General features: G+C 40.1%; 1 protein-coding gene across 1 annotated transcript in view; it reads left to right on the top strand.

Annotated features, from left to right (window-relative positions):
• The window catches only part of PPEF1 (protein phosphatase with EF-hand domain 1), a gene marked incomplete at its 3' end in the record, with an annotated part of 145810 nt that overhangs the window by 66435 nt on the left and 66324 nt on the right, over window positions 1-13051 (top strand). The window contains exon 5 of the mRNA XM_007467404.1: window positions 3805-3865. Within this exon, the coding sequence (XP_007467466.1) occupies window positions 3805-3865 (61 nt within the window). The remainder of the gene's footprint in view (window positions 1-3804; window positions 3866-13051) is intronic.

Below are 13051 nucleotides of genomic sequence, written 5' to 3'. Positions count from 1 at the left end.
TCCTAGCCACGGCAATCAGAGAAGAAAAAGAAATAAAAGGAATCCAGGGCTTTCCTGGTGGCACAGTGGTTGAGAGTCCGCCTGCCGATGCAGGGGACGTGAGTTCATGCCCCGGTCTGGGAAGATCCCACATGCCGCGGAGTGGCTGGGCCCATGAGCCATGGCCGCTGAGCCTGCATATCCAGAGCCTGTGCTCCGCAACGGGAGAGGCCTCAACAGTGAGAGGCCCGCGTACCACAAAAAAAAAGGAATCCAAATTGGAAAAGAAGTAAAACTGTCACTGCAGATGACATGATACTATACATAGAGAATCCTAAAGATGCCACCAGAAAACTACTAGAGCTAATCAATGGATTTGGTAAAGTTGCAGGATACAAAATTAATGCCCAGAATTCTCTTGCATTCCTATACACTAATGATGAAAAATCTGAAAGGGAAATTAAGGAAACACTCCCATTTTCCACTGCAACAAAAAGAATAAAATACCTAGGAATAAACTTTCCTAGGGAGACAAAAGACCTGTATGCAGAAAACTATAAAACACTGATAAAAGAAATTAAAAATGATACCAACAGATGGAGAGATATACCATGTTCTTGGATTGGAAGAATCAATATTGTGAAAATGACTATACTACCCAAAGCTACCTACAGATTCAATGCAATCCCTATCAAATTACCAATGGCATTTTTTATGGAACTAGAACAAAAAATCTTAAAATTTGTATGGAGACACAGAAGACCCCAAATAGCCAAAGCAGTCTTGATGGAGAAAAACAGAGCTGGAGGAATCAGACTCCCATACTTCAGACTATACTACAAAGCTACAGTAATGAAGACAATATGGTACTGGCACAAAAACAGAAACATAGATCAATGGAACAAGATAGAAAGCCCAGAGGTAAACCCATGCACCTGTGGTCAACTAATCTATGACAAAGGAGGCAAGGATATACAATAGAGAAAAGACAGTCTCTTCAATAAGTGGTGCTGGGAAAACTGGACAGCTGTATGTAAAAGAATGAAATTAGAGCACTCCGTAACACTATACACAAAAATAAACTCAAAATGGATTCAAGACCTAAATGTAAGACCGGACACTATAAAACTCTTAGAGGAAAACATAGGAAGAACACTCTTTGACATAAATCACAGCAAGATCTGTTTTGATCCACCTCCTAGAGTAATGGAAATAAAAACAAAAATTAACAAATGGGACCTAATGAAACTTCAATGCTTTTGCACAGGAAAGGAAACCATAAACAAGACGAAAAGACAACCCTCAGAATGGGAGAAAATATTTGCAAATGAATCAACGAGCAAAGGATTAATCTCCAAAATATAAACAGCTCATGCAGCTCAAAATTAAAGAAACAAACAACCCAATCCAAAAATGGGCAGAAGACCTAAATAGACATTTCTCCAAAGAAGACATACAGATGGCCAAGAAGCACATGAAAAGCTGCTCAACATCACTAATTATTAGAGAAATGCAAATCAAAACTACAATGAGGTATCACCTCACACCAGTTAAAATGAGCATCATCAGAAAATCTACAAACAACAAATGCTGGAGAGGGTGTGGAGAAAAGGGAACCGTCTCGCGCTGTTGGTGGCATTGTCAACCTATGTAGCCACTATGGAGAACAGTATGGAGGTTCCTTAGAAAAGTAAAAATAGAATTACCATATGATCCAGCAATCCCACTACTGGGCATATACCCAGAGAAAACCACAATTCAAAAAGACACATGCACCCCAATGTTCATTGCAGCACTATTTACAATAGCCAGGTCATGGAAGCAACCTAAATGCCCATTGACAGATGAATGGATAAAGAAGATGTGGTACATATATACAATGGAATATTACTCAGCCATAAAAAGGAACGAAATTGGGTCATTTGTAGTGACGTGGATGAATCCAGTGAAGTAAGTCAGAAAGAGGAAAACAAATACCGTATATTAATGCATATATGTGGAACCTAGAAAAATGGTACAGATGAACCATTTTGCAGGGCAGAAAGTGCGATACAGATGTAGAGAACAAACGTATGGACACCAAGAGGGTAAGGCCGCGGGGGGGTGGTGGTGGTGGTGGGATGAATTGGGCGATTGGGATTGACATGTATACACTGATGTGTATAAAATTGATGACTAATAAGAACCTGCTGTATAAAAAAATAAAATAAAATTCAAAAATTCAAAAAAGAATAATGAAGTAGAAAATTCAATGGCCTTTATTCACAAAGTTGTGCAATCATCACCACAATATATTTTAGAACATTTTCATCACCCCCCAACCAACGAAAAAAAAAAAAAAGCACCTCTATACTGATTAGCAGTCACTCCCCATTCCCGCCCTCTGCCCAGCCCCTGGCAACTACTAATCTGCTTTTGTCTTTATGGATTTGACTGTTCTGGCCATTTCAAATAAATGGAATCACACAATATGCGATCCTTTGTGGCTGGCTTCTTTCATTTAGCATAATGTCTTCAGGGTTCATCCGTGTTGTAGCATGTGTCAATAGTTCATTCCTCTTTATTGCTGAATATTATTCCATTGTATAGGTATAGCACATTTTGTTTATCCTTTCCTCAGTGGATAACTCATTTGGGTTGTTTCTACTTTTTTGGCTGTTATGAATAATGCTACTATGAATAATTGTGTGCAAGTTTTTCTGTGAACATATTTGTTCAGTTCTCTTGGGTATATACCTAGGAGTGGAATTGCTGGGTCATCGAGTAAGTCTGTGTTTAACTTTTTGAGTAATTGCTAAACTGTTTTCCAAAGCAGCTGTACCACTTTGCATTCCCACCAGCAGTGTATGAGGGCTTTAACTTTGCCACATCTTTGCCAACATTTGTTATTGTTTTTTTTGATGATGGTCATCCTAGTGTGTGTGAAGTGGTATCTCATTGTGATTTCTGTTGACTCTTAGTTGACAAATCCATCAACAGCGTTAAAATCATACATTTTGATATTTGTATGGAAGGTCTTCCTTCCCTCAACTGCCAGATCTACTCCCAGATTGATGTTTCCTTAGTGTTCACTCTTCATGGGAGACAGGGCTTGGAAGTTATTTGTGCTGTATACATGCAGGTCTTTGCAGATAATTGGTGGGCCTAGAGGCAGTATCTAGGTGATGGATGGAATGCTGGTAGATTTCCATCTTTCCCTTCCTCCCTCCCTTCCTTCCTTCATTTACCAAATATATTTGGCATTTAAGAATATCCCTTATTCTCACCACCGAAAGGAATAGAAGAGATCGTAATGAAAAAAATCTAGCAGCTGTCTTAAGTGGGTTTCCTAGAAGCAGAGTCTGAGATAGGGGCTTCCGGTACAAGTGACTTCCTGAGAGAGTATTCTCAGGAAAAACCTGTAAGGGAGTGAGGAAAGCAAGATAGGACAGGGAAGAAGCTAGGCAAAAATGTGGTTTCTGGAGAAGTCTGACCTCAGCCTGATCCCACTGGGAGCTCTGAAGTGTGAAATGCGTCAGTTTGTCCCACCCAGTGGCAAGAGAGGTGGGGGTCTGGGCTGTGATACTCTTGCTTCAGTTAGTCTTTTTCTATGGGCATCCCCCCAGGAGGGAGGGATATCTGATATCCTAAGCACCTCTGGGGGAGGTGCTGCCCACCTGGCAAGGGCAATCCTGGGGAGGAGGAGGGCAGGTGGAAGCGATACCCATTAGCATCTATGGCAGCTGGGAGATGAGAACTTCAGAGGAGTAAAGGGGACTTGCATGGAACAGCAACAGTGCCTGTTTGGGATTCATTAATTGATCAATGTATTTTTATTTTGTCCAGCTATCCAACTTCTTCTCCTTCATGTTGGAAAACTATACACGTGTATTTGAGGAAGACCCAGGTAAGTAAAAAGTTTAGTCTTTTGAAAAGCAGTCATTAAATACTGAATTGTCTCATCAAGGAATGTAAACTCTGAAGATAGGAGAACACTAAGAAATTAAAAAGATGCCCATCTGTCTTGTCTGTGTGACACCAAGCAACTGGTGAAATCAGTTTAACTGGCTTTTTCCATCCTTGATTGCTGTCAACTAAATTGACCATTTAATTTTTTCAGTTCCAAAAAACTGAATCAGGGCTTCCGTGGTGGCGCAGTGGTTGAGAGTCCGCCTGCCGATGCAGGGGACGCAGGTTCGCGCCCCGGTCCGGGAGGACCCCACGTGCCGCGGAGCTGCTGGGCCCGTGAGCCATGGACGCAGAGCCTGCGCGTCTGGAGCCTGTGCTCCGCAACGGCAGAGGCCACAGCAGTGAGGGGCCCGCGTACCGCAAAAAAAAACCCCAAAAAACTGAATTAGATTTCATTTTACATTAGTATGTTGAATACCTTCTCTGAACCACAACCTACTGATGTACAATAGTAGCTTAGTAAAGAGGATCTTATTTTTAATCTACAGAACTTTTGTGCTGAGAGATCAAAATATCTTGACTATTTCATGAAACAGATCTGGGTGGGGGATTAAACACAGTTGGCACCATCATGTCTCTGTTTTCTCCATAGCTAGCTAGCTGTCTGTCAGGCTGTGTATTTATCTATCATTTATTTAGTCATTCTGAAATGACTAAATAAATCATTTCAGATATAGACAATATAGGTAAAATGATTTTAAAATTATAGTTATTGAGGGACTTCCCTGGCTGTCCAGTGGTTAGGACTCAGTGCTTCCACTGCAGGGGGCATGGCTTCAGTCCCTGGTCAGGGAACTAAGATCTCACATGCCACTCGGCAGGGCCAAAAAAAAAAAAAATTATAGTTATTCACAAGTCATGTATTTCTCTGCAAATTAAGATCTGCCTGTTGTTATCTTCAAGGTAGGCACTTGACTTAGAAGCTCATTTTTCTTTAATTTGGGCCAACTATTTTTGCTCTAGTTAAAAATGTGTATGGCATCTAAAGCATCTTTTCATCTAGTGAGCATCCTTCAAAGTGGTGAAAGAAGGGTGTTTTAATGGTATGCTCTGAGCTAAGTACATATGTGTGAAACTAATTAAAGCATTTAATGATCTGTAGAAAGTTTCTGAAAGGTGGAATAGCCAAACGTGAGGAGTGGGGAGTGGGTGGGAAGTAGGTATTTTGCCATTTTTTTTCTTTTAGCTAATTACAATTTGAAGACAGTTGTTTGTGCTTCATGTTCTTTGGCAAAAATATTTCTGAGAGGAAATATAATAATAATGAAATGAAACAGCCCTCTTTCTGCTAATAACCTAATATTTTAATCTAAGCTATGCATCAGAATCACTTATGGATATTCATAGCCACAGATGGCTGGGTTCCAGGCCAAAGTTATTTACTCAGGCTCTATATTTTTAAAAATCTGCTTAAAAAATTATGCAAGTGATTTAAAAATATTTTAAAAATTTTATCAGAGAAGGGGACAGTGGTTTAAACTTCTTATGTAAACTTTTCTGGAAGAAAAGTATATACAAATTACAGGAAAGTACACAAATGATAAGTATATGACTTAATAAATTTTCTCAGAGTAAACTCAGTCTTGTAACATGCACCCAGAACAAGAAATAAAACATTATCATAGCCACAGAAGCCCCCTCCTGTTCTCCGCCACTCACCACCCAATCCCTGCACCCTCGTCACTACTTTCCTGACTTCTACCTCCTAGATTAGTTTTGCTTGTTTTTAAACTTCTCTGTATAAATGAAAACATACAGTTTTGCTTGTTTTACTCAACTTTATATTTGTGAGAGTCATCCATTTGGTCATTCTTATTGCTGAATAATATTTAATTTTATGAATATACCAAAATTTATCCATTCTATTGTTATGGACATTTGAGTTGTTTTCAGTTTTGGTAATTTAAATGGTACTACTATGCACATTCTTGTACTTGTCCTTTTTATTTTTATTTTTATTTTATTTTTTTATTTTTTTAACATCTTTATTGGGGTATAATTGCTTTACAATGGTGTGTTAGTTTCTGCTTTATAACAGAGTGAATCAGTTATACATATACATATGTTCCCATATCTCTTCCCTCTTTGTCTCCCTCCCTCCCACCCTCCCTATCCCACCCCTCCAGACAGCCACAAAGAACCGAGCCGGTTTCCCTGTGCCATGCGGCTGCTTCCCACTGGCTATCTACCTTACGTTTGTTAGTATATATATGTCCATGTCTCTCTCTCGCCCTAACACACCTCACCCTTCCCCCTCCCCATATCCTCAAGTCTGTTCTCCAGTAGGTCTCTGTCTTTATTCCTGTTTTACCCCTAGGTTCTTCATAACATTTTTTTTTTCTTAAATTCCATATATATGTGTTAGCATACGGTATTTGTCCTTCTCTTTCTGACTTACTTCACTCTGTATGACAGACTCTAGATCTATCCACCTCATTACAAATAGCTCAATTTCGTTTCTTTTTATGGCTGAGTAATATTCCATTGTATATATGTGCCACATCTTCTTTATCCATTCATCCGACGACGGGCACTTAGGTTGTTTCCATCTCCGGGCTATTGTAAATAGAGCTGCAATGAACATTTTGGTACATGACTCTTTCTGAATTCTGGTTTCCTCAGGGTATATACCTAGTAGTGGGATTGCTGGGTCATATGGTAGTTCTATTTGTAGTTTTTTAAGGAACCTCCATACTGTTCTCCATAGTGGCTGAACCAATTCACATTCCCACCAGCAGTGCAAGAGTGTTCCCTTTTCTCCACACCCTCTCCAGCATTTATTGTTTCTAGATTTTTTGATGATGGCCATTCTGACTGGTGTGAGATGATATCTCATTGTAGTTTTGATTTGCATTTCTCTAATGATTAATGATGTTGAGCATTCTTTCATGTGTTTGTTGGCAGTCTGTATATCTTCTTTGGAGAAATGTCTATTTAGGTCTTCTGCCCATTTTTGGATTGGGTTGTTTATTTTTTTGTTATTGAGCTGCATGAGCTGCCTGTAAATTTTAGAGATTAATCCTTTGTCAGTTGATTCATTTGCAAATATTTTCTCCCATTCTGAGGGCTGTCTTTTGGTCTTGTTTATGGTTTCCTTTGCTGTGCAAAAGCTTTGAAGTTTCATTAGGTCCCATTTGTTTATTTTTGTTTTTATCTCCATTACTCTAGGAGATGGGTCAAGAAGGATCTTGCTGTGATTTATGTCATAGAGTGTTCTGCCTATGTTTTCCTCTAAGAGTTTGATAGTTTCTGGCCTTACATTTAGGTCTTTAATCCATTTTGAGCTTATTTTTGTGTATGGTGTTAGGGAGTGATCTAATCTCATACTTTTACATGTACCTGTCCAGTTTTCCCAGCACCACTTATTGAAGGGGCTGTCCTTTCTCCACTGTATATTCCTGCCACCTTTATCAAAGATAAGGTGACCATATGTGCATGGGTTTATCTCTGGGCTTTCTATCCTATTCCATTGATCTATCTTTCTGTTTTTGTGCCAGTACCATACTGTCTTGATTACTGTAGCTTTGTAGTATAGTCTGAAGTCAGGCAGCCTGATTCCTCCAGCTCCATTTTTTGTTCTCAAGATTGCTTTGGCTATTCGGGGTCTTTTGTGTTTCCATACAAATTGTGAAATTTTTTGTTCTAGTTCTGTGAAAAATGCCAGTGGTAGTTTGATAGGGATTGCATTGAATCTATAGATTGCTTTGGGGAGTAGAGTCATTTTCACAATGTTGATTCTTCCAATCCAAGAACATGGTATATCTCTCCATCTGTTTGTATCATCTTTAATTTCTTTCATCAGTGTCTTATAATTTTCTGCATACAGGTCTTTTGTCTCCTTAGGTAGGTTTATTCCTAGATATTTTATTCTTTTTGTTGCAATGGTAAATGGGAGTGTTTTCTTGATTTCACTTTCAGATTTTTCATCGTTAGTATATAGGAATGCCAGAGATTTCTGTGCATTAATTTTGTATCCTGCTACTTTACCAAATTCATTGATTAGCTCTAGTAGTTTTCTGGTAGCATCTTTAGGATTCTCTATGTATAGTATCATGTCATCTGCAAACAGTGACAGCTTTACTTCTTCTTTTCCGATTTGGATTCCTTTTATTTCCTTTTCTTCTCTGATTGCTGTGGCTAAAACTTCCAAAACTATGTTGAATAAGAGTGGTGAGAGTGGGCAACCTTGTCTTGTTCCTGACCTTAGTGGAAATGCTTTCAGTTTTTCGCCATTGAGGATGATGTTGGCTGTGGGCTTGTCATATACGGCCTTTATTATATTGAGGAAAGTTCCCTCTACACCTACTTTCTGCAGGGTTTTTATCATAAATGGGTGTTGAATTTTGTCAAAAGCTTTCTCTGCATCTATTGAGATGATCATATGGTTTTTCTCCTTCAATTTGTTAATATGGTTAATCACATTGATAGATTTGCGTATATTGAAGAATCCTTGCATTCCTGGAATAAACCCCACTTGATCATGGTGTATGATCCTTTTAATGTGCTGTTGGATTCTGTTTGCTAGTATTTTGTTGAGGATTTTTGCATCTATGTTCATCAGTGATATTGGCCTGTAGTTTTCTTTCTTTGTGACATCCTTGTCTGGTTTTGGTATCAAGGTGATGGTGGCCTCGTAGAATGAGTTTGGGAGTGTTCCTCCCTCTGCTATATTTTGGAAGAGTTTGAGAAGGATAGGTGTTAGCTCTTCTCTAAATGTTTGATAGAATTCGCCTGTGAAGCCATCTGGTCCTGGGCTTTTGTTTGTTGGAAGATTTTTAATCACAGTTTCAATTTCAGTGTTTGTGATTGGTCTGTTCATATTTTCTATTTCTTCCTGATTCAGTCTTGGTAGTTTGTGCATTTCTAAGAATTTGTCCATTTCTTCCAGATTGTCCATTTTATTGGCATAGAGTTGCTTATAGTAATCCCTCATGATTTTTTTTTTATTTCTGCAGTGTCCGTAGTTACTTCTCCTTTTTCATTTCTAATTCTATTGATTTGAGTCTTCTCCCTTTTTTTCTTGATGAGTCTGGCTAATGGTATATCTATTTTGTTTATCTTCTCAAAGAACCAGCTTTTAGTTTTAGATCTTTGCTATTGTTTCCTTCATTTCTTTTTCATTTATTTCTGATCTGATTTTTATGATTTCTTTCCTTCTGCTAACTCTGGGGTTTTTTTGTTCTTCTTTCTCTAATTGCTTGAGGTGCAAGGTTAGGTTGTTTATTCGAGATGTTTCCTGCTTCTTAAGGTGGGCTTGTATTGCTATAAACTTCCCTCTTAGAACTGCTTTTGCTGCATCCCATAGGTTTTGGGTCGTTGTATCTCCATTGTCATTTGTTTCTAGGTATTTTTTAATTTCCTCTTTGATTTCTTCAGTGATCACTTCGTTACTAAGTAGTGTATTGTTTAGCCTCCATGTGTTTGTATTTTTTACTGCTCTTTTCCTATAATTGATATCTAATCTCATGGCGTTGTGGTCGGAAAAGATACTTGATATAATTTCAATTTTCTTAAATTTACCAAGGCTTGATTTGTGACCCAAGATATGATCTATCCTGGAGAATGTTCCATGAGCACTTGAGAAAAATGTGTATTCTGTTGTTTTTGGATGGAGTGTCCTATAAATATCAATTAAGTCCATCCTGTTTAATGTATCATTTAAAGCTTGTGTTTCCTTATTTATTTTCATTTTGGATGATCTGTCCATTGGTGAAAGTGGGGTGTTGAAGTCCCCTACTATGAATGTGTTACTGTCGATTTCCCCTTTTATGGCTGCTAGTTTTTGCCTTATGTATTGAGGTGCTCCTATGTTGGGTGCATAAATATTTACAATTGTTATATCTTCTTCTTGGATCGATCCCTTAATCATTATGTAGTGTCCTTCTTTGTCTCTTCTGATAGTCCTTATTTTAAAGTCTATTTTGTCTGATATGAGAATTGCTACTCCAGCTTTCTTTTGGTTTCCATTTGCATGGAATATCTTTTTCCATCCCCTTACTTTCAGTCTGTATGTGTCTCTAGGTCTGAAGTGGGTCTCTTGTAGACAGCATATATATGGGTCTTGTTTTTGTATCCATTCAGCCAATCTGTGTCTTTTGGTGGGAGCATTTAGTCCATTTACATTTAAGGTAATTATCGATATGTATGTTCCTATTCCCATTTTCTAAATTGTTTTGGGTTCGTTATTATAGGACTTTTCCTTCTCTTGTGTTTTTGTCTAGAGCAGTTCCTTTAGCATTTGTTGTAAAGCTGGTTTGGTGGTGCTGAACTCTCTCAGCTTTTGCTTGTCTGTAAAGGTTTTAATTTCTCCATCAAATCTGAATGAGATCCTTGCTGGGTAGAGTAATCTTGGTTGCAGGTTTTTCTCCTTCATCACTTTCAGTATGTCCTGCCACTCCCTTCTGGCTTGTAGAGTTTCTGCTGAGAGATCAGCTGTTAACCTTATGGGGATTCCCTTGTGTGTTATTTGTTGTTTTTCCCTTGCTGCTTTTAATATGCTTTCTTTGTATTTAGTTTTTGACAGTTTGATTAATATGTGTCTTGGCGTATTTCTCCTTGAATTTATCCTGTATGGGACTCTCTGTGCTTCCTGGACTTGATTAACGATTTCCTTTCCCATATTAGGGAAGTTTTCAACTATAATCTCTTCAAATATTTTCTCAGTCCCTTTCTTTTTCTCTTCTTCTTCTGGAACCCCTATAATTCGAATGTTGGTGCGTTTAATGTTGTCCCAGAGGTCTCTGAGACTGTCCTCAGTTCTTTTCATTCTTTTTTCTTTATTCTGCTCTGCAGTAGTTATTTCCACTATTTTATCTTCCAGGTCACTTATCCGTTCTTCTGCCTCATTTATTCTGCTATTGATCCCATCTAGAGTATTTTTCATTTCATTTATTGTGTTGTTCATCATTGTCTGTTTCATCTTTATTTCTTCTAGGTCCTTGTTAACTGCTTCTTGCATTTTGTCCATTCTATTTCCAAGATTTTGGATCATCTTTACTATCATTATTCTGAACTCTTTTTCAGGTAGACTGCCTATTTCCTCTTCATTTGTTAGGTCTGGTGGGTTTTTATCTTGCTCCTTCATCTGCTGTGTGTTTTTCTGTCTTCTCATTTTGCTTATCTTACTGTGATTGGGTTCACCTTTTTGCAGGCTGCAAGTTCGTAGCTCCCGTTGTTTTTGATGTCTGTCTCCAGTGGCTAAGGTTGGTTCAGTGGGTTGTGTAGGCTTCCTGGTGGAGGGGACTAGCGCCTGTGTTGTGGAGTATGAGGCTAGATCTTGTCTCTCTAGTGGGCAGGTCCACGTATGGTGGTGTGTTTTGAGGTGTCTGTGGACTTACTATGATTTTAGGCAGCCTCTCTGCTAGTGGGTGGGGTTGTGTTCCTGTCTTGCTATATGGTTGGCATAGGTTGTCTAGCAGTGTAGCTTGCTGGTCGTTGAGTCAAGCTGGGTGCTGGTGTTGAGATGGAGATCTCTGGGAGATTTTCGCCGTTTGATATTATGTGGGGCTGGGAGGTCTCTTGTTGACGAGTGTTCTGAAGTTGGCTCTCCCACCTCAGAGGCAGAGTCCTGACTCCTGGCTGGAGCAGCAAGAGCCTTTCATCCACTCGGCTCAGAATAAAAGGGAGAGAAAGTAGAGAAAATTTGTAGAAGTAGGAAGGAAGAAAGAAAGAAAGAAAGAAAGAAAGAAAGAAAGAAAGAAAGGAGGGAAGGAAGGAAGGAAGGAGGGAAGGAGGGAGGGAAGGAAGAAAGAAAGAAAAGAAAAGAAGGAAAGAAGGCAAGAAGGAAAGAAAGGAGGGAGGGAGGGAGGAAGGAAGGAAGGAAGGAGGGAAGGAAGGAAAAAATACATAAAGAAAGAAGATACAGTAAAATAAAATAAAGTAATTGAATTAAAAAAATAATTAGAGAAAAAAAAAAGGGACGGATAGAACCTTAGGACAAATGGTGGAAGGAAAGGTATACAGACAAAATCTTACATAGAAGCATACACATATACCCTCACAAAAAGAGGTAAAGGGGAAAAAATCATAAAACTTGCTCTCCAAGTCCACCTTCTCAATTTGGGATGATTCATTGTCTAAAGGAGGGAAGGAAGGAAAGAAAGATAGAAAGAAGGTAAAGTAAAATAGAGTTATTTAAGTTAAAATTAATTATTAAGAAAAAAATTTAAAAAATAAAAGAAAACAATGGATGGATAGAACGCTAGGACAAATGGTGGAAGCAAACCTATACAGACAAGATCTCACACAGAAGCATACACATACACATTCACAAAAAGAGGAAAAGGGGAAAAAATCATAGATCTTGCTCTAGAAGTCCACCTTCTCAATTTGGGATGATGCGCTGTCTATTCATGTATTCCACAGATGCAGGGTACATCAAGTTGATTGTGTAGCTTTAATCCGCTGTTTCTGAGGCTGCTGGGAGAGATTTCCCTTTCTCTTCTTTGTTCTCACAGCTCACAGGGGCTCAGCTTTCGATTTGGCCCTGCCTCTGCGTGTAGGTCGCTGGAGGGCGTCTGTTTTTTGCTCAGACAGGTCGGGGTTAAAGGAGCCGCTGCCTCGGGGGCTCTGGCGCACTCAGGCCAGGGGGAGGGAGGGGCATGCAGTGCGGGGCGGGCCTGCGGCGGCAGAGGCCGGCGTGACGTTGCACCAGCCTGAGGCCCGCCGTGTGTTCTCCCTGAGAAACTGTCCCTGGATCCCGGGAACCTGACAGTGGCGGGCTGCACAGGCTCCCCGGAAGAGGGGTGGGGGCCGTGACCTGTGCTCGCACACAGGCCCCTTGGTGGCGGCAGCAGCAGCCTTAGCGTCTCCCGCCCGTCTCTGGGGTCCGAGCTTTTAGCCGCGGCTCGCGCCCGTCTCTGGAGCTCCTTTAGGCAGCGCTCTTAAAACCCCTCTCCTCGCGCACCAGGAAACAAAGAGGGAAGAAAAAGTCTCTTGCCCCCTCAGCAGGTGCAGACTTTTCCCGGACTCCCTCCCGGCTAGCCGTGGAGCACTAACCCCTTCAGCTTATGTTCAAGCCGCCAACCCCAGTCCTCTCCCTGAGCTCCGACCGAAACCCGAGCCTCGGCTCGCAGCCCCGCCCGCCCCGGCGGGCGAGCACACAAGCCTCTCGGGCTGGTGAGTG

This window comes from Lipotes vexillifer, unplaced genomic scaffold (genome assembly GCF_000442215.2).
Source record: "Lipotes vexillifer unplaced genomic scaffold, Lipotes_vexillifer_v1.1 scaffold318, whole genome shotgun sequence".
Taxonomy (NCBI): Eukaryota; Metazoa; Chordata; class Mammalia; order Artiodactyla; family Lipotidae; genus Lipotes; species Lipotes vexillifer.
This window is presented reverse-complemented; position numbering and strand designations above follow the sequence as displayed.